Source organism: Ochotona curzoniae, unplaced genomic scaffold (genome assembly GCF_017591425.1).
Source record: "Ochotona curzoniae isolate NIBS_2020 unplaced genomic scaffold, NIBS_Ocur_1.0 contig_1071, whole genome shotgun sequence".
Classification (NCBI taxonomy): domain Eukaryota; kingdom Metazoa; phylum Chordata; class Mammalia; order Lagomorpha; family Ochotonidae; genus Ochotona; species Ochotona curzoniae.
Genome location: NW_024464939.1, coordinates 19,839,158 through 19,860,783, shown reverse-complemented (window position 1 = coordinate 19,860,783; position 21,626 = coordinate 19,839,158). Strand labels below are relative to the sequence as shown.

Below are 21,626 nucleotides of genomic sequence, written 5' to 3'. Positions count from 1 at the left end.
ACCAGAAGTGGAACAGTCACGACATGAAGCGGAATCGGCTATCCCAAGGGAAGGATTACCTTCTGGTATGGTTCCCAAAGAGCTTAGGGCACACAGAACCACCACTGCTCTCCTCCACGTCCTGCGTGCTCAGGACTCACCTGTTTTGGTTGGCAAAAGACGCCTGGTCTATAGGCAGGATGCTTTCCGGCCAGGGGGCGGTCTGGTTTGGAGGCGCTTGTTGCTGGCTATACTGAGGTCCCCCCATGTTCATCTCTAATTCAGATGGCCCTAAAAAGGGAGGAATAAAGACCACAACCTTTCATGTTGTCATCAAGCAAGTATTAGCTTCTGCTATGTAATATAAAGTGAAACATTGCCTCTATGGAAAATGCACAGGACAGAAGCAGTAAATCTGTATCTGGATGAAAATGAGATAAAATTCTGGTTTTGATATAAAGGCAACATTGAAGCTGATAAAGACATATTCAGACCAGCAGTTATAGACATAAAGGCCTTGTATCATCTTAAAAAAACTTTTATTTGTGTGTTATCACTGATATTTACTATATTTGAAACAAAGAGGGAAACAGCACTAATTTATTAAAAAAAAAAAACTGTCTTAAGAGCAAGGTTTCACATTTGTGTGAGCCACTTTAATGTCCAGATTCAAAGCGAGTGGTGGCATCTCTCGTGCTTTCACACTGAATCCCTTGTGATGTCACCCTGTATATAACATCTATTGCATTCTTGTGAAAGGAGAACAGCAAGGGGAGTGTCTTAGCTACTGGCCTTGCAGTGACACTGGGCGCTGGCCCACACTCCCAGCAGGTGCTGGGCTGGATCATTTGCTCCTGAGCTCTTGCTGACTGCACTTTCAGAGGGGGAAAGGACAGAGCAGAGGGGAGTCCAGACAAGGACAAGTTCTTTCTCAGTAGGCCTGTTAGGTACATTAAAGCTAATGGGGTCTTTACCTGCATCAACTGTAGACCTGCTTTCCATTACAATATTGTTTTCTGTCAAGTGCACTAAAAATCAGACATTAGCTACAAAATAAAGCTTACTGAAGCCATATTCCAAGCTCAAAGCCAGAAGCCCTCCAGTGAAGAATGTGAATAAATTGGGTTTCCTGGTATAAAGCATTTGTTATAATGATTTTAAAATGAATTAACAATTATTTAAATGTTTCAGCTTAATTTTATGCAGGAATTTGTTTTTAACATTTTCCCTAAACTACCAAATTGTTTAAATTTGTGTCTGGGAGTCACTTATTACTTTTAGTACACTCAATGTAGAAAAGCAAATTGAATGTCATCTATTAGAAACAAGCTGGAATGCACTGAACAATTAAATTGCTAGGCAAGAAATTGATGCTGGAGTCAGGATAACAACTTTGCATTGTCTTGTTGAAACAATCCTGGTATCTTTCTGTGAACGATTTACCTTTTATTTATTGTGAAATAAAGGGAAGAGACATAAACATTGACCCATCTGAATTATGCTAACGTGTAAGAGGACAGTTAATGTCAAAGGGAACATATGAGTTAATTTTTTTGAAATAGTACAGCTTTATTGAGACAGTTCACATACCATACAAATCAGTCTATGATTCAGTGGGTAATGTTATATATTCAGAGTTGGAACAGTCATCACCTTAATCAATTATGGAACATTTTCATTCCCCCAAGAAGAAATCCCATCAGTTATCACTCTCTACTTCCTGAAAAGCCTCAACCCTAGGTCACCACTAGTGTCTTTGTTTTCTCTGCAGATCTGCCTATTCTATATACATACATGTATATATATATATATACACACACACATACCAGATTATCTCCAAATCAAGTGATTCTCCCACTGGGAGATGTTCTTTAAGAATCTGCACTTTCCATGCGGACTTGGAGTGGCCTGTCCTGGTGGCCCAGGGTTCTGCATATTAAGCTCCTGGGAGGGAGGAGTCTCTTGATCATGCAGAATTAAAAGGAACCGTTGCATTTTCCTGACTATTTCTGCATTGATACAACACTATTTATACAAGACATTTCTAGTTTTGACATTGTAATCTACTTCTCTCAAAAGCTGAATTTTGGGACTTTCATAAAAAAAAAATAAAGCATCCCAAAGACAGCTGGTTTCATCCAGTAAGTGGAGACCCTCTGGATTCTAGGATTCTATGATTGCATACATAGTTCCAGCAGAACCCCACTGACAAGAGCTTCTTCACCTGAGGGGATTAGCATATCTTGAAAGAACGTGTGGGGTTGACACTGCACTCAAAGCAAGCAGAAACATAAAAAGCAGAGAGCACGGGGACGAGCTTACCTATGTTCACGACCTGAGACTGCAGCATCTGTCTCTGGCCCGGCTGGTTGCTGGGTCGCATGGGGATGCTGGCGGTCGGGCTGCGAATCATTCCTCCTTGGTTTGGCCTGTTCATGGCACTGGTGGTGGCAGCACAGGTGACTCTCACAGCTGCACTCTGCGGTGCCCACTCCCCAGACGGCATGGTGGGCCGGGAAGCATTGTTACCAATCATCCCTGCATGCAAGCCAAACACAACCGATTGGCATAGTGACAGGAGACATACTTACATGTGTGAACACCAGATGACCTTACTCTTGACTAGACAATCATTCTGCAATCCACAGTTAGCCCAAGAGCTGACAGCCTCACTGGGGTAGTTGTGGGCTCTTGGCTATGAAATAAGACCTTGCAATTACTACAAGGTTTTAGTAACAGGGACTTGCAGGTCTTTACAGTTCGGAAAAGCTGTTACAATTGTTCCCATATGTACTTAGAGACAGGTGCTGTGGCAAGTGGATAACCCCAACTTCCTTCCTCAGGAAGTGAATCACATTAGCTGAGACACACGTCAATGCTTTACTTTCCAGAGGGGAGGTGAGGCTGAGAGGAACAAAGTAAAAACTGAGTATTAGTACTCAATTTTACGAGATCTTTCTGTTATTTGCCAAAAAGATCAAGGTGAAGGAATTCCTGCTAATTCAGTATACATGGGCCTGCACATTCCTATGATACAGATCTGGATGGGTGAGAAGAGATGTCAAGAAAATCATCCATGCTTGAGATTTTAAGTTATCTGAGGATACATAACAAAAGCAGCATCCTGCCCAATGAGATCAAGTGTGTGACCCTTCTGGCTCGGCCTCAGCATGCAAGTCATGGCTAAACCCTGGCTAAGACTCGACTTTGTAAAAGACAAAAACCCCACATGAAGTTCCTTTATTTTTCAAGTGTTGTAATGATGGTGTATAAAAGGTTGGTTTTCAGATACATGGCTTGCTTCATTAGCTTTGTGCTAAACAATTAAAAACACGGTATGTAACATGTAGCAGAAGCTAGGATTATGGGGCTTTGTTTACCTGTGAAGCAACATTATATTAAGAACACGCTGAAGGGTAGTTAGTTTTAGATTTTAAAACTTGGGGAATGTTACATTAGTGAGTATTTTAAAAAGCATATTTTAAGGTTAGATTTGATTCATACAAGGGTAATATGGGCAAAAAGCATTTTATTTTTCCAAATATATGTAATCTAAATAACAAGATTCTGGGAAATCTAAAAGCATAAGGGGAAAAAAGCATCTAGGATTCAACTACAGTAATACAGCAGGCCCCAGGCCGCAGCTCTCAGTCTGAGTTTCTGAAGCAGAGCAAGGCCAGCTGAGGACCTTGCTGCCTGGATCCTGGCAGCTTTCTGGCTTCCTGGGTTCCAACACATCTGAATTCCCAAAGTTCTAGGTAAGACTCCAAGAATGCAGATCTACACTGCTCACAAGGAGCCACACTGACCCCATTCGTTAACTTTGCTCTTCCACAACTTTAATGTATCCAACATGACATGAATATGACATGACTCCTGGGACTGCGCAAATTAGGGAAGTAGCCACTAATCAGTGCCTGACACAGGAGGTTTCCAAAGTTAAGACGGTACAGTCCATGGATGCCTTACCCAATAACAGAAAGGCTCCAGCTTTGTCCCTTAAATTGAACCCTTACATTCAATTAACTATGTGAATGATAATGGGTAGGGATAACAGACTAAGTTAAAAATAAAATACCAAGAATTAAAGCACCCACAACTGTTAAGCTTTTATATCTATTTCTTTCCGTGTCTTTGTCTCTTATACTTCATTGAGACAAAGGAAGAAAGCTGGGAGCAGCCCTTTAGCTGAGGAGCCAGCACCCTGCCACATCTGTGGTCAACAGATATTGTTAACTGCAGGTTGTGGCAGTAACAACACCAATGCTGCTGTAATGGTTTTGAATCTGAATGGGATGGCAGTTTGGGAATATGCTAGCTGCTACAACGTGGCTGTTGCCTGAATCAGAGCAGGTCAAAGTCCAAATCAGGCCCTGGCAGCTTTTGGCAACACAATACTGGACCAGACCTCAGAGTTGTTACTGCTTCTATATGTTTGTATATATCTTTTGAATGAGAAGTATATTGCCACAAGCACAAAAGGTTGGCCACACTTTAATAAGCTTATATAGTAAAATTCTCCAGATATAAATTATCAATAAATAGGAAGTTTTCATTGTGTGCACGGTGGTGTTGGGGCCGGCATTGTGGTATAGTGGGCTAAGCTGCTCACTGGAAGTCAGCATGCCATAGTGGAGTGCCAATAGGAGTCCGGCTGAACTGCTCCTGATCTAGTTTCCTGATAACGTGTATGAAATGGTAGCAGAAGATGACACAAGTGCTTGGGCCCTGCCACCCAAGTGTGAGACTAGGATGGAGCTCCTGGTTCCTGGCTTTAGTTTGGCCCAGTCCTGGCTGTTGTGGACAGCTGAAGAGTGAAACAGCATTTAAAAGACCTTACACTCTCCCTCTCTCTCCAACACTCTGCTTTTCAAACAAAGCAATAAGCAAAAAAAAAAAAAAAAAAAAAAAAAAAAAAAAAAAAAATTAAAAAAAGATATTTTGAGCAATCACACCACCACTGGAAGGTAGCAGTCCACAGGTGTTTTACATGTACCCTGCAATATTCAGAACTGGGGGACAAATGAGATAAGTACAGGCCATAGAATGAAGGATTAGAAACCTGTTTAAAGTAAAAGTCACAGAATAAAATACTCAGCTTATTGGAATATTTTCTGATATGACACTCTCACAGGGAAAATTCAAAAATTTCTTAAGCTCATATGATAGTTCTGAACAGAAAAGATTCACTAGAGAAGTTCTGGTTTGATGTGGATAAAAACATGAATAGGTTAAGTAACCCACCAAGAAAGCAACAGTGCATTGAACCCTTACCTGTGCTACTGCTCCCTAAATTTCCTTGGTTTCCTATCATCCCTTGGTTACCCATCATTCCTGGCTGAGGTATCACTGAGTAGGGACTACTGTTTCTGATTGGTGGGAAAGGTCCAGCACCAGTTGGGCTTTGCAATGTGATGTCAAGTGGTACATTCTGGTTAGGCAATAACCTGCCCAGCTGCCCTGGTCGTGGGTTATTAAAAGCTAAGGAGAAAACAAATAAAAATTGAAGGTTAATATAGGATAATGGAAAAGAATATTAACAGTAGTAGTGTTTAAGGGAAAATGCTGCCTATAAACTGCAGTTAGAGGTACGCCAGGGACCAACTACCTCCATAAAAGACAAATTCAGACAAAAAACACATGAAGCAACAGAATGCAGACGTTTGATTTGATCAGCAAGTCTGTAATTTTACATTTTGTGGGAAAGAAAAATTAAAAATGAGAAAGATACATTTATTATTTGTCATGTATTTTCTTCCACAATAACTTATAATAATCAAATAAGCCAATAACAGGATTTTAAAAAAATTATTCCAACTTAGAAGCACTGCTTTCCATAGCTATAAAGCTATAAACATCTCTTGACTATAGCACCAAAATAAATACACATATGGCATGGATGTTCAATTCAACACTGTACTCTCTTAGGGTTAGAGTTAGATTAAAACTGGTTACTCTCATTGGAAGTTAAAAATACTTAAGTTTCAATTCTGTTACGTGAAACAATATTCAAGTAAAGCTTAAGAATCTACCTTATTCTAAGTATAACTTCTTTACATTTTGGACACTTTGAGATTTGAAACTATTTTTCCAATTAGTTCACAAGCACTTATTGTACACTAAGCATTAATACTAGTAACACATAAGTTGTAGTTTGATGTTCAAGTTTGCTATGAAAAATAGTCCAAAACAGCATATTTAAAAGAAAGCAAATTCTTGACTATCAATAATAGGAACAAAATATTTGGACAAATTGGGGCTGCAAATGGAAATTCGAGCTGAAGGACAGCTTTCTCAGCTGTAGTTACCAGGCAGCTATCTGGCTAGGACTGTCCAACAGTGCGACCCCCAACAGGAACTCCAGCCATGAGAAAGCATGAAGCATCTGCACAGGTCTTCATCATTGCTGCTGGTTTAACAGCATGAACCATCTGGCACGTTACTTAACCATTCTCACAATTCTTCGACTCTCAAGAGTTAATTAACCTTCTGCTCTCTAAACAACAGGCAGGTTTGTGAGTCAATAAACAGTCATCTTTCTTCTGCCTTATTTCGAATGGTCAGAATCATGTGAGAAAAGATCTAGTAACTTAACATGCTCTTGGCAGATGGCTGTCATTTCTGACTAGGTTCAGGTCCAATCTGCACTAGAAGGAAGCAAATCATGCTACTGACCAGTTTAATACTGAAAAACTGTTACCTGTTCTGCAAGCCATGTTATAGTTTTCTTGCATTTAGACCTATCAGATAATTCTACTGTTCATAGTAAATAAAGAAGGTACCCTACACTTTCAAAAATGTAGCACTGAGAACCGTGTAAAACAGTCTGTTATTTTTCAAAATCAGGGCCAACACCTTAATTTTCAACATTTTAACTATCCAGTTGTACACTAACACACATCTACAATCTATGTGTGAAGACTAGAACCGATCAACCTAAGTCAGCTTTGCCAATCACCCACAAGGGCACGCCAGAGAGCCACTGCTCACTAGGCTCCATTGTAAATTCTGTTTGCAAAGATCAGGACAGCAGATGGTGCTATTTGATCACAGAGAACTTGAAGTGACTAAGCTGTTTGTAGCAGACTTCAATAATCCCTGTTTCTGATAGTGATTATATGAGAATTTCTTGGCATAACCAGCAATTTAGCTCATACTCACTGCTCTGTGAAATTCGCAATGCCGATTTCTGAGATCCGACAGGTGTAACAGGGCTGTTTTCAGCTGTGAGTTGCATGAGGTCATTGATGATGGCTTGCTTGTCAACTGATCCAGCAGGGGCGCCTGGCCTCGTGTCTGGGAAAAGCTGTGGTAATTGACTATTCTGCAAATCATCCAAAATCTCCTCCAAGTTGTCCAGCTCACTGCCAGGCTGTAGTCAACAAACAGAAGAGTTTATCCAGTCCTACTCCAAGAGTGGGCCCCAAAGGCCCATTTGCAATTACATACCCAAACTGGTGTATGGCAGCAGAGCCAAATGAGAGATACAGACTACTGGCAACAGCGGGTCTAGGAGCTAATTGATCATCTTGTTAAAAATTAAATTGACTAAAGGCAAGTAATTTAATCTCGATACTCAACTCTCTCATCTATAAAAAGAGATGACTGAATTAAAAAAAAAAAACACAAAAACTCTTCCAGCACTGTGACTCATTGGCAATTTATAAATTCTCCTTTATTTTACACTAATCACTCAGCTAATTATAAGTATGCATTTTCCAATTAATTTCAAGTAGACTATTGGCTTACAGTTCAGGTCTAGGTTTTCGTGATTAAATTTCCCTAAGAAATAGCAACACACAAAATTATCTCATATACAATGTGATGCATATTTGTCATGAATCAGTATTCAGCAAAAGATAATTTCCTTGTAGGACTTTTCCCCTCCAAAAGAGTAGGGCAGGGGGAATGAAAATAGGCCTAAAGCAGCCATGAACTAGGTAGATACTGCTTTTTTCAATTTGAGTGGTGCTGGTTCCTTTTTGCTTGTAGTTTCTGTTTTGAATGACATTTTCTCAGTCACTAGTTTATGTGACTATATATGGGGAAGCAGGAAGAAAACTGGCTGCCGCACTCTTTTTATTAACCTAAGTTTACAGAAGTCATAATTTGCCACATAAGGTTTTTCCTTCCAAAAATTTTTCTCCTTCCCAATTATCACCATTGAAACAATGAGGTAAGGATCACCACCATTTTATACCTGACTTTTCTCCAGGAAGCAAAAGCTACGCATACCCTTTCAAGTCAAGTCTGTCCAGGTGTCAGGTACTTAAAAGTCAGACAGTGTCGACCATATGCAAGAAGGGCCAAGTTAAATGCTTTGATTCCTTTCTAATGAGGAAAGTGGTGAGAACCGTTTTCTTGATGTGTAGGTAGAGTACCTAAGGTTAGGCAGTTCCTCAAGGTCACAGAATGGGCTTTGAAGTGACCACAAGAAGCCCTTTCATCAGCACTGGCCAACCAAATAAAGTTCATGTCTGCCTTCGTACCTGATAATGAGTTCTGCTGAAAGCACAATGGCTTCCATTTGTATGCTACACATAACTCCTATCACCCCTGTACAGGCTGGGTTTGTGAAGATTTTTCGACTTGGCAACCACACTATCTCTGAGAAATTTCTGACTGGATGTACAGATATTTCGAAAGTCAACAAGGACACACTTCTTGATATTTTTTCTGATTCTTCTCAGACAACTCTTAGCCAATAACGTCGAGATGATTTTTTCAGGGAATTCCTCATGTTTTCTTAGAGCAATTCCAAGACCATTTTCTAGTTACTTTAATTACGTGTTTCTAACAAGAGGGTGAGGCATCAAAGACAAGAAAGTTATGTCTTAGGTGGCGGTATGGTTCCAAGGTTAGCACTCCTGAGGGCACACAAAACAATCCTTTCAAGGATGTGGCTCCTTTGCATGGCACTGCTCATTCCCTCTTACAGTGATGCAGCTTTTCCTGCAGAGTGGCAGCACACCGCTGCTGCTGCTTTGGCTGAATCCCAAATGCAGCTTGTGACATAGAGGTCATAGTGTGTTGGAAAAGCAGGCAGTTAAGATGTTCACATTGCTGTAGCTGTAGTGGAACTCAGCCCCGGCAAGCTCAGGTCACCCACCTCATCATGTCACTGGGGCACACAATCACTTAGGTGAGTGGAGGGCAACCCAGGCTACTCAGCTATCCAGAACCACTTCCTCTTTTTTTTTTTTTTAAAGATTTATTTTTATTGCAAAGTCAGATGTACAGAGAGGAGGAGAGACAGAAAGGAAGATCTTCCGTCCAATGATTCACTCCCCAAGTGACTGCAACAGCTGGAGCTGTGCTGATCTGAAAACAGGAGCCAGGAACTTCTTCCAGGTCTCCCACACAGGTGCAGGGTCCCAAGGCTTTGGGCTGTCCTTGACTGCTTTCCCAAGCCACCAGCAGGGAGCTGGATGGGAAGTGGAGCTGCATATGGGGATTAGAGCCAGCATGTTCTAGGCACATTCTGGCATGTTCAAGGTGAGGACTTGAGCCGCTAGGCCACTGTGCCAGGCCCCAGAACCATTTCTTTTCCTCTGAATGCAAAAAAACTGCCTTTGTGTACTTTCAGTGCAAATGTGAAGTGAGTTAACTTTATTCTGGTTGGCTTATCTATAATCTACAAACTGATACTCTCAGTATATTTGGTGCCTTCTAAGAACAGAGCATGCAACTCAGCAATGTGCTGTCAGCCAAGAGCCAACTAGACAAACTCCTCCAATCATGCTAACATACCACATTAACTATTGTATCTCACAAAAAATCCTGGAGTTCTCATTACTTCTTCAGAAAAACCCCTCCTAACAATGATTGGTAAAAATCAAAAAGGTTTTTAATAGTTACAGAGATCAGAAAGAGGCTCGATTAGAACTGTGAGTTTTATTTTTGTGCCAGGAAGCCAAATTTCCCTATTAAAATGCCACCCTTGGTTGATTATTTAATAATATAAGGAAACTGTGTGTATGATGGGGGGTGGGGAATGGTGGGGTGGAAGGGGAAATCCCTGAGACTTTGAAACTGCATTATTAAAAACAAAACAAACAAACAAACAACCCAAAGGCTCTTTAGGCTCCATGGGCATGGCGTTAGGGGGATGGGTTGTAATAAACAGGTTGCTTCCCAGGAAAGCACTGCATTTGCCTTTGATGAGAAGTAACCCAACCAAGTAAGCCCACGTGTAAATCACACGCACAAACGCAAAAACGAAAGCAGGCTACTTTTCTCAATGGATACACTTACAGCCTAACCCCCAGATACATGTCCAAGAAAGTCTTTACTAAGGTGCCTATCACAGGGACTCACCACAGCATGGACGAGCCTTGCACCTTTTCCACTCCCTTTACATAAATACTCCAAACTATTATTGATAGAAAAACAAAACTAGCTCAGCACCCTGGTGTGGTGGAGAAAGCCTCTGTATACAGTGTCAGCATCCTATATGGGTGCTGGTTTGAGTCCCGGCTGCTCCACCTCCGATCCAGCTCTGCGATAATGAAAGACAGCTCCAGCACCCATGTGGGGAATGGAAGAAGCTCCAGGCTCTTTTCAGCACATGGAAGATCTGTTTCTCCTTCTCTCTCTCTGTGAATCTGATTTTCAAATAAAAACAAATACATCTTCAAGGAAAACAAAACAAAACAAAAAGAAACAGTGACCACAATATCAGAAAGTTCTAGAGTTCTAATGGTAGGATTTAGGGGTATTCCTTTGTGACCCTGTAATCCACTATGTACATTAAAGTGTATTTGGATGGTTTAAGTCAAAGTGTTGATTTTCTTTCTCATCTTTCAGATAAATAAAAAATAATTTTAAAACAATTTAGAGTTGCAAATCTAGTGCTTTTGATCTGTTTTATTTCTCAAAAACATGTGTTATAATGAATTCTGATCCCCTGAAATTTTGATCCTTGCCATTTGAAGAGTCAATCTAAGAGGGCGGAGTAGTGGCTTAACAGGCCTCTGTCTGCTAGCATCTGTATCCCATAAGGTATGCATCCTAGTCCCAGCTGCTCCACTTGCATTCCAGTTCCCTAATATAGCCTAGGAAAGCAGCCGAGGATGGCTCAAGGCCCTGGGCTTCCATACCCTTATGGGAGACCCAGAAGAAGCTCCTGACTTGATATCAGCTCAGCTCCGGCTCTTGTGGCCATTTGGGGAGTGAATCAGAAGATGGAAGATTGTCTATCCTTTTCTCTGTACACCTGCCTTCCAAATAAGATCTTAAAAAAAAAAGTCAATCAAATCCAATCACGTGTTAGCCTCATTCTAAGTTACTTCATAAATCTGTCTTGAGCAAGCCACATCCTTGTGTGGTTTGTTATTACATGAGGGAGGGCAACAGTGTTGTGGCAGAGTATGTTAGGCCTGCACTTGGGAGAATCAGACATTCTACATGAGCATCTCCTACAAGAGTGCCCAGGACTGACTCCTGTCCATCTTCAATCAAGTTTCCTGCGTGCCTGGGAGGCAACAGACCTGGTCTCATTTCCTGGGTTCCTGCCACTCATTGCAGGCAACCCAGGTGGCAATTGCTGGCTCCTGGCTTTGGCATGTGCGGAGTGAACCAGCAGACAGATGTCTTTTTCTGTCACTCTTTCAAGAAACAAATAAATAAATAAATACAAAAAATAATACAAAAAAGAACTGGTTCTTTACAGAGCCATAAGAAACGGGTACTATTGGGCCTGGCACGGTAGACGAGCAGCTAGTCTTCACCTTGAACAAGCCGGAATTCCATATGGGCACTGCAGCCCCATATGCAGCCCACATGCAGCCCCGCTTCCCATCAAGCTCCCTGCTGGTGGCCTGGGAAAGCAGTCGAGGACAGCCCAAAGCCTTGGGACCCTGCACCTGTGTGGGAGACCTGGAAGAAGTTCCTGGCTCCTGTTTTCAGATTGGTGCAGCTCCAGCTGTTGCAGCTACTTGGGGAGTAAATCATCGGACGGAAGATCTTCCTCTCTGTCTCTCTTCCTTTCTGAATATCTAACTTTGCAATAAAAACAATAAATATATTTTTAAAAAAAGGGTACTATTTGAATTCATTAAGTTTAGCATAGGAAAAAACAGATTATGAAATTTGTCCTCTACTTTGTGCCTCACAGTTAATACTTATTTGTGCTCACTGCTTGACAATTTTTGGAATACACATTTGTTTAAATTAAATGTGTTTCTACAGAGAAATAAAGTTCAGAATATCTAAACACTTCTCAAGTTGTTTAAGCAACAAGATCTGATGACTGTGGTATTTTCCTCTGAATTTGGGAAGAGAAACTTACTAGGTTTCCAATCAAAACTTTTCTCAGCTACAGTTTGATCAGATTTAAATGTTGGGCCTAGTGTGATAGCCTAGAGGCTAAAATCCTCCCATATGGGCACTGATTGGTATCCCAGTGTCTTTACTTCCCATACAGCTTCCTGATTGCGCCTGGGAAAGCAGGAGAGCATGGCCCAGGGCCTTTGCACCCTGCACCTGCATGGGAGACACCCAAGAAGCTTCTGGCTCCTGGCTTTGAATCAGCTCAGTTCCAGCTGTTGTGGCCATTTGGCCTGTGGACCAGCGGACAGAAGATCTTTCTGTCTCTCCTCCTCTCTGTAAATCTGCCTTTCCAATCAAAATAAATAAATCTTTAAAAAAAGATTTAATTGTCACCAAAAGTTCTTCTGGTTCCTATCTATTTTGTTAGGCAGCATTCCTTTGCAAGACAAAAAGATTAATGCCTTCTTCTAAAAGAGCTTGCCAAGATACTGCGACATTTTGCTTAGGCATCTATTTGAATGCTCAAATTAGGCACATCAATTTGAGTAGTTTAAACTATTTCAGGCAGAAAATGAGTCAGAAAGATTTTTATAAAAGTTCTACAAAATGAAAATTAGACTTGATTTCTGAAATTTTCACTTCTCTGGCTTTATGATTTTTCCATGTGTCAAATCAACTTGTCCTCTGAAGGAACTATGAAGAGCCCATGCATTTTAATATCAGTGCTACAATAATAAATTACAAAATATTTTTTCCATGAAGAGTGGAATTTCACCGCATTTGGAGGCTCATTTTCAACACACTATCAGTTAGAAACACGGTTTGCCTTTTTAACAGCATCAGATACCAGGAAGCAATTCTTTCACACTTTCCCCAAGCCCTCATCGTAAGTGCCAGGGTGGCATTAGAAGGAAGCTAAGAGTAGCACTTGGTTAGGCATCAACCATGCTCCATTGTGCAAACAAGCGCCTAAGAGAAGTCAGTAAACACACTGGAAATTCTTCTGTCATTGCTTCCTGTTGGTGAGGAAATGTCGTAGAAACAAATCTTGTTTAAATACTCTACCCAGTTAAAAAAATGCTATTTTAGGTAATACAGTGCCATCGAAGGACTTCCTGTCCTTTCAGTTAGCAATAGGTTAAGAACACCCTCCGTTAATGGCTCTTTCCTAGTCAAACTAACATGACAGTTAATTGCAATTCAGGCTCACTGAATGCTTTATCTCTCCAAATAAATAATTTATTGTATTCCTTTTAAATGAAAGTAAAGCCTTCTACAAATGTGTGCAGGTTTAATAGCAAACACAATTTATCTGCACGGAGGGAGAGTGAACAAGTGCAGGAGGGGAAAGAATCCTTTTTTTTTCCCCTTAAAGTCTGTCAATCAGTCTAACTTTGATCTAAAATTAGGTAGCACACACTTCCTGTGGTGACTTTTCAACTTGTAATGTTTTCTGACGTTCAAGTTGCTCCAAAGCAGTTCTGGTGGAGTTTTAAACAGGAGTGGGGGGACGTGAGATCAGGGGCTGGATTTCATTAGGAAAGCTAAACTTGCTGTATACTCATGTGTGTGTGTGTGTGTGTGTGTACACTGCTGTTTGATTTGCCCAGAATGACAGATCTGTGTTGATTACACTCTGAGCTTTCTGTTTCCTAGGTGAGACAATTTTGATTAGAAAGTTTTCTCCTAAGTGACAATTAGAAACTGCAATGGACTCAAGGATTTTTACTTCTTTTTTTTCTTTCTTTTTCAGTTTGTTCTCTTGTCTGTTTCTTGTCTGGAGTTACTGTGATCAAATACATACATATAGAAAGGCCAAAGTGGCCCCCCCTTCCTGGCCTTCTGCGTCCCCGGGGCCTCAGCCACGGCAGAGAAAAATAAAGTGTTTCTGGAGGGAGGGGCAGACCATGTTGGAAACTGAGCTGAGGTGGTGGCCCCCAGGGTCACCTTCTTGCCCTCTGGCAAGTGTCAAGAGACCTGAGTGACACTATCTGCGCCCGCCACTCTGAACTGTCTGTTCTAATCCAGGAGACCGCCACAGATCACAACATTTACAGCCGTATGCTGTTACACTTCATCTCCGCCCAGACACTGCTATTTACTCTCCATGCCCCCACCGTGATTTCACAGCACTGCACAAGGGCTGCTCCACAGACCTGTGCACGAATGTCTACATTCAAGCATGTTTATAAAATCAGACTGCTTGGGCCCAGCACAGTAACCTAGTGACTAACGTCCTTACCTTGCATGCACTGGGATCCCATGTGGGCACCAGTTCATATACTGGCTGCTTTACTTCCCTTCCAGCTCCCTGCTTGTGACCAGGGAAGCCAGTTGAGGATGGCACAAAGCCATGGAATCCTGCAGCCATGTGCAGACACAGAAAAAGCTCCAGGCCACTTGGGGAATGAACCACGGGATGGAAGATCTTCCTTTCTGTCTCTCCTTCTGCCTATAAATCTGCCTTTCCAATCAAAATAAGTAAACATTAAAAAAATCTGACTGATCCCTTCAGTGATGGCACAAAACCTTGAAAATGCCTGTCATGTTGTGGAATGGCAGTAGGCGTCAGGACAGCAGAAGGAAACGAAGATCGGGAGCCAAGTGCTTAGAAGGCCTGGAGGAGCCAGGCGAGAGGGGCACGAACGGCCTCAGTGTCCCCAAAGCTGCGCTCTAACCTTGCCACCCCACCTGCATCCATCGTCTGCTGACTCAGCAAGGGGCGCGTGGCTCCCAGGGCTGGGAGGCAGACAGCGACACACACAACATTCACTTGCAAAACCAACTCCAAGGACAAGTTTTTGAGCAACTGTAAGTAGGAAGGTCCTCACAGCCTTAAATCTTAACTACAACTCATATGAAGTGCAGGGGACCCGAGGAGAGTGGAGGGCTCGGCGCCAAGTCTGGGGTCAATAACCTCAGGCAGTGATGGGTGCCCAGGAAATGCTGGACAACAAACCACGAGGGCTGAAATAAAAGCATTTTTAAAAACAAAAACAAACAAACAAACAAACAAACAAAAAACCAGGAAAAATGCCAATGGCTTTTACTCTTCCCCATGGTGGTGTCTTCTCCTAAGAGGATGGACAATGATTTTGAGGGGAGAAGGTTGAGGTGTACCGGTGGCTAACCAGGCAAGAATTTCAGTTAGGTACAGATAACAATGCCAGGAGGTGTCCTGCGCAGGGTGGTGACTATGGAGTTAATGATAAAGCAGGAGGGTACTCTGGGGTTTCTGGGAAAGGGAATCAAAAGCTTATTAACAAAATGGATTCAAAAGCTAACGTTGGCATAACATTTTTTTTTGAAATCTACACAGCAGTACATTTGAGAACTGCCGCGTGTACAGATGCTAAGTGCTGGGCATCACAAAAAATGCCGAGTATGTAGGTACATGCCTGTGCTGATCACTTGATTTAGCCATTTGTGTGTGCTCAGTGTCCTGTGGCTGTGTCTACCCTTGGTGGCACAGGGGAGGAGCAGAGGCAGAGACGAGAGCCTGCTAAGCACAACTTGCAGACGGTCAACCCATACAAGGGGAGGGCCCAGACCCACGTGCTCTGTAGTGCCTCTCTTTGCTAATGAGAGCTCAGTGAGCACTGCTTCAAAGCCAGAATCACCGGGCAAAGGAGTTTTCTTTCTTTCCACCTCGCCACCAGAAGCCTCCTGAATGTCCCCTGGAGGGAACCTGGGGGAGACTGAGTCAAGTAGCTGGGAGAAGACGTTAGGGGCTTACCTGATCACTGGGCTCAAAGCTCAGCTCCTCCTTCTCAGCTTTCATAGCTATTAGCTTTGTGTGACTGGTAGGATCTGTCTTACTGTCCAATCGCTCAAGTTTGGGGGTTATTTCCGGTAAACCAATATCTTTAGTATCATCCTTATCTAGCAAATAGCGAAGTAGTGCATTCTCTTTTTTCTTGGGGCTTACTGGCTCTTGTTTAATAGTCACTTCCGACCCGGGGGCCGTGCCGCTGGACTCCTGGCTCAGCTCTTTGCCCGTGGCTTCTGCTGTTAACTTGGCCAAGTCCACAGGGGAACTGCTGTCCTGCAAGAGTCTGTGCAAAATTTTATGTTTTTCTTTGAGCGAGGTCCCATGGGTTGATCCAGAACCAGGCAGAGTTCCCGTGGAGTCCTTGTTTGTGTCCGACAAAGAGCTGGATAAGGGCGAAGGCTCCATCTGATCGGACTTGGTGGTCAGCAGCTGGAGGAGTTTGGTCTGCCCTTTGCTGTCATGCAGCCTACTCTGTCCGTCAGCACGGTCGCTGCTCACGGCCTGCGCCATGCCGGAATCGCCCACGTCCTTCTGCTCTCCGGGGTGGCAGCTGCTCTCGGCTTGTCCAGTTGTACCTTCAGATGGCTCCCCATAAAGTCCAAAACAGTCTTTGGAGTCCAAGCTTCCCATCTTGCTGAGTGGGGGAGGATTCATATTAACTGGGGAGTTTTGCAAATTGCCCATTTTTAGGTCCGGCGAAGCCAGTGAGGACCCTAATGAGACCCCGTGCCCCTCACTGAGGGCCTGAAGGGCGTTGAGGGAACTGTTGGTATAACTATGGCTATTTCCTGTGCTGCTGCAAACTCCCACGGGGGAATGCAAGCTTCCTGCAGGGGAAAACTGACTGGGTGGGATTCGCGGGCTGCCAGCCACTCCGGGGCTCATGCGATGCCTTGGTGAAAGCATGGAGGCGGGCTGTGCTGGGTTCATGCCAGGGCTGCTCTGAGAGGGACTGTTCATTTTAAGTGCATAGTTACTACCCTGAGGAGTGGTTGCTTGCATGCCTGACACATGGTTCATGCCCCCAGAACCACCAAATCTGCCCAGAGACATGCCCATTGGTTCCTTTGGGCCATTTATGGGGAAATTTATATTGCTACTGAGGGTCATGTCCTGACCTGGGTTCCCACTGCACATGGCCTGATGGGCAGGACTGCTAGAGCTAATTGGATTCAATGGCTTCCCCATCGCTTGTCCAGTCAGATCCGGATTCATCACACACACATTCTGCTCTCTGTATAACAAGGAAAGAAAGAAATGTAAGATAAAACGAAAAAAAAAAAAAAAATCCCAGCAACTTGTTTTTAAAAAGCAAAGTGACCTCTCTTCTTTACAAGAACAGATTACATTGAAAGAATGGACCACTCTAATAAAAGCATCTGTGCAATGATGGACAAGACTGAGTGTGCGATTTTCAGGCAACTCCTTGAAGGTGGCTGCAGTTTCATGGAGGGCGCGTGAAGTCTGACACTACAGTTAGCAGGTTGGTGGAGAGAGGGGCTCCAATGACACAGCCCCACTGACTCATGGGTAGCTGAGAGCTGCCACTCAGAATGATTCAAACAATCACGGCTGTCAGATCACCTGCTACATTTGGCAACTCGCCAAAGCAGGCAACCCTACAACCCCGCCAGCCCAGAGAGCTCTGGGCCCTATGTGGTAAGAAAACGTGCCCCTGCTAGAGAAGCACAGCCAGTTCCAGGGCACCAGTCACTGAGAAAGGCTGGAATTAGATCATCTTATCAAACAGATTTCGACTCCCTGCCCTCCCCTGCTGCTAGTCAGAGGGAATTCTGGAGTGACCCCAGCTTGCAATCTGTTCTTCCACTTTTAGAAAACTCTGATCAGCCTTCTCACTAGCGAGTGAAAAACAGGTTTTCTGAGCAGGATCATTTCTGGGCCCATAAGCCTTAATTTACAGCCTCAACAATCACTGTAGAGTTACTAAATGGGCACACAAATCCAAACAAAACAGGTTTAACAAATTGTCAAACATCAGTGTTGAGTTACATGGGTGAAATCTGCCACATCTGTAATCACTTTCCAATTGTTTCAGTTGGAGGTCAGACTTATTAATAGTTGACAAACAGGCCTAACTTCTTATTCCTAAACAAGAAAGCAAATAATTGAGAAGTATAGTAAAATGAAACTCTTTCATCATAATGAATTTGTGTAACTTCTGATAGCAATTCCTAAAGCTTCCCATACCATCCGCACGAACATTTGCTAAGTTGAAATTTAATCACTTTCTTAAATGTGTGTTCTAAAACAGCACGGCTTATGACAGCGGCTTGAAATCATTCAGCTTTCTTTACTTTTTAAAGGAGACATTTATCACCTTTCAGCTCAAAGTTCATCAAGATATCAATTTAGATCTGAGAACAAAAATCAAACATACTTTTCCTAAATGTCTACGTTGAAAACTTTTATAGTCCAGCACCATGGGGCAGAAATGGGACTGCTGGCCTCAGCATTTCTGCCAGGCGTGCCTCACCGTGGAGCTGGTCTGTCCCCCATCATGAGCAGAGAGGGCAATCCGGCAGGGTTCACAGTGTCCCCTCATGTTCTCCAAGTTGGTTTTTAAAGTCCACCAGGGGGAAGGCTACAACTCAAAGGATAGCTCGACTGCCTGTACGGTAGGTTGCCTTTTAGGTAACAGTTAATAAGGCTGTAAAGCTTTATGCTTTATGTGAACGTCAATGAGGACCGGAAGTGCCTCACAAACCTGAACAGCTCTGCAGTGATTTGTTACTTTTGTCACGTTGGCTTTGAACTTAGCAAGGGAAAACCATCTCTTACAAGTGAGATTACCTGTGAAGCATATGTAACGAGATCACGAGCTGAGGTTCATTGGTGGTCTGAGAGCGGATGAGCTTGCTCTTTGTTTGCGCAGCGACAAGCGTGCCATCGGACAAGGAAAATCGATAGATCTGACTGAAGGCCAGTCCTTGTCGGAGCACTGCATGCATGTGAGGAAACAGAATGGGGCTTTAGCAAACAAGGAACCAGTAGCAGCTCAGGGCGGCACAAGACAGACTAGCAGACCCCACTCAGCCTCCTCTTCTAGTGAGCATTCCAGAGTGGGCTATGAAGGGCACTTGTGACATTAAAACATTATACCTTTTTAAAAAAGCACGTTTACTTTTCACCTAAAATACCATTAAGCTCAATATGCTTTTCTTATGAAAAAGAATGAAGTTTGGACCTAAAAATTGTTTTTACAAAACCTTCAAAAGCATGGCAAGGTAGGGCATAAAATATATTTTTATCAGTTCAAAACAAGCTTATCACTGCTTTGGTTAAAATGTTAGAAAGCAATACAACGCATAACCACGGCATCTCTCGAGAATTTGCTTTTAAAATAATACAAATGTTATAACGCAAGTTATGCCATTAAATAGGTCCTCTGAATATCCAGATCGAATCCATCATCTCTGGCTACTTTTCCTCAATTTTGTTCCTTTCCGTGTGAGACATTGTTTTTGTGATTAAGACAACAGGAAATAAAAGATAAACAGCCAGAAGAATCTTTTCAAAGTGGAAAAAAAAAAAAAAGGCTAAAGAAAACTGGAAGAATAAAAGTGCAAATAGTAAGTGACAAATAACGCGCTTACTTTTACTTTTAGGTAAAAGGTCACGAACTTCCCATTTTCCAGACAATTTTGTTATAAAAATATAACACAAACCAAAAATGACTCCAAATAATCTTGAAATTTATCGCTTGACTTGTTAGTACTTCGTATAAAAGAGAACAGCTGCATTCAGAAGAAGCAGTGATGTAACAGTTACCTCTGAAACCATTTCAACAAGACTACTCAGTTTTTACCACAGAACCCTCAGCACAAGTCTTGTGGGTTGCACGGCTGCCCTCAAGAGACCAAGCACCAAAAAGAATGAGAAAGGGAGGGAGTGTACATGTGTGAGAGCAACCACCATCCACCACACCACAGAACTGCCATGCAGGAGACACAGGCTGACAGTGCGGATTCGGATTTCCTTGAAACAGCTCACTTTGAGCCGTCTGATAAACTACATTGCTGTTGCTTTCTGGCATTCTCGAAAAGTACCTGTGTGTCTTGTATATGTTTGCAGAATAAATATTTCTAAAAGGTGACATAATATGAGCATTACAAGATTTGTATTTCGAATGGCTTAGGATCTGACACCGACTCCGATTCCTACAGATTTTCCACTTCTATTTGATCTGTAGCCAATATCCCTGCCAAAAAGCCCTGTGAGAGTCATGTACCTGAATACGTGCCCAAAGTCCCTTCAGTAGATTTCTACTCAATGCAAATGCGATTCCCTGGATATCAGAAGTTTGACAATGTCTCAATAAGGTTTCCTTCTGGTGGATCTTACACTTCTGTAAATCTTTTCGTAAGGAAGGGAGAAGCCACAGAACTAAATGTGTGGCATGCCCGTTTAAGACCCAGGACACAGAAATTGGCTTACACTGATTCCTTAATTTTTGTTGTTATTTTTTTCTTTTTATTCAGATCTAGTGAAATGGTAGGTCCTAGCATCTATATTTCCTTTCATGCTTTTTAACCTAAAAACGATAGAACATAAACTGTTGACTTATGTGCTTATTTAGAAAATAGAAGAATGAACAGGATGAGAAGATGAGAAAAAACTGAGGGAACTGGAGAGTTCATTTACCCTGATTTGTGTTTTTTCATTAAGTGATCTGAAAAGCTCAATGTTTAAACATAAAGCACTACTGGTAAAATGCCAAGGTCACAGCTGCACACTAAATGGATGATGACAAAATGAAATTTCATCTTTAATAATTGGCCACAATTTTTTTTTCCTGGTAAACACAACAACTGTTAGGTTGAGTTGCAGCGTGCACCATACTGTCATGAGTCTATTTTATACAATGCGGCCCATGCTGACACTTCATGTAGAGCTCAGGCCTCCTGACCTACTGCACCTGCCAGGCGCAGAGAGAAGGAAGAAAGACTCCTCCTCTCCTTCTTGAAGCAAGAGGGACTTTTCTCTATGGTCACCACTTTCACAGAAAATTAAAAGCCACTTGAGAAATTGTAATCCTGTGGTAGGAGTTTGAGGAACAGAGCACAGTGGCCACCAGCTGGGCTCAGTTAGATGTTCCACCCTGGCTCTGTGGGTGCAGGGTTACCAGGCCCACTAAGAAGGGACAGCACCACACACACTGACCAGGGCTGCCACTACTACTTCTCAGTGACTTCCACCTGTCCTGTTAATTAAGACTGTGACCTAAGACAAGTCACTTCACTTCTGTTGGTCCACTGGAACTATCTGTGAGACTTGCTGGTTTCAACCTGAAAGGAGGCCTTGGGATCCTACTGCTTCCTCTACAAGAGGGCACAGTCTTTCCTGCAAATTTCATTTGCTCTTACTTCTAGATTTCCCTTATGATCCAGGTGACCCTCCCCTTCCTCCTTCTTCCTTCCTTTGTCAAAGTTACAGAGAAAGAGGGAGGGACAGAGAAATGTAACCACTGGCTCATGTCCCCAGATGGTCTTACCAGCCAGGCTGAAGTCAGGAGCTTCATTTGGGCCTCTCACATGGATGGAGGGACTCAAGCACTTGAGCTATTTTCTACTGCTTTTCCCAGGCC

At 42.7% G+C, this 21,626-nt stretch overlaps 1 protein-coding gene across 9 annotated transcripts in view; it reads right to left on the bottom strand.

The window, feature by feature from the left end:
* Positions 1-21,626, bottom strand: part of NCOA2 (nuclear receptor coactivator 2) — a 273,963-nt gene that overhangs the window by 35,830 nt on the left and 216,507 nt on the right. For 6 of the 9 annotated variants that reach the window (XM_040994531.1, XM_040994548.1, XM_040994513.1 and 3 more), the window contains 6 exons: positions 18,833-18,980; positions 15,986-17,255; positions 7,141-7,351; positions 5,254-5,460; positions 2,302-2,517; positions 141-270 (listed from right to left, as the gene is read on the bottom strand). In XM_040994531.1, the coding sequence (XP_040850465.1) occupies positions 141-270; positions 2,302-2,517; positions 5,254-5,460; positions 7,141-7,351; positions 15,986-17,255; positions 18,833-18,980 (2,182 nt within the window). The remainder of the gene's footprint in view (positions 1-140; positions 271-2,301; positions 2,518-5,253; positions 5,461-7,140; positions 7,352-15,985; positions 17,256-18,832; positions 18,981-21,626) is intronic. The other 3 variants (XM_040994566.1, XM_040994557.1, XM_040994575.1) reach the window with 1 other exon arrangement.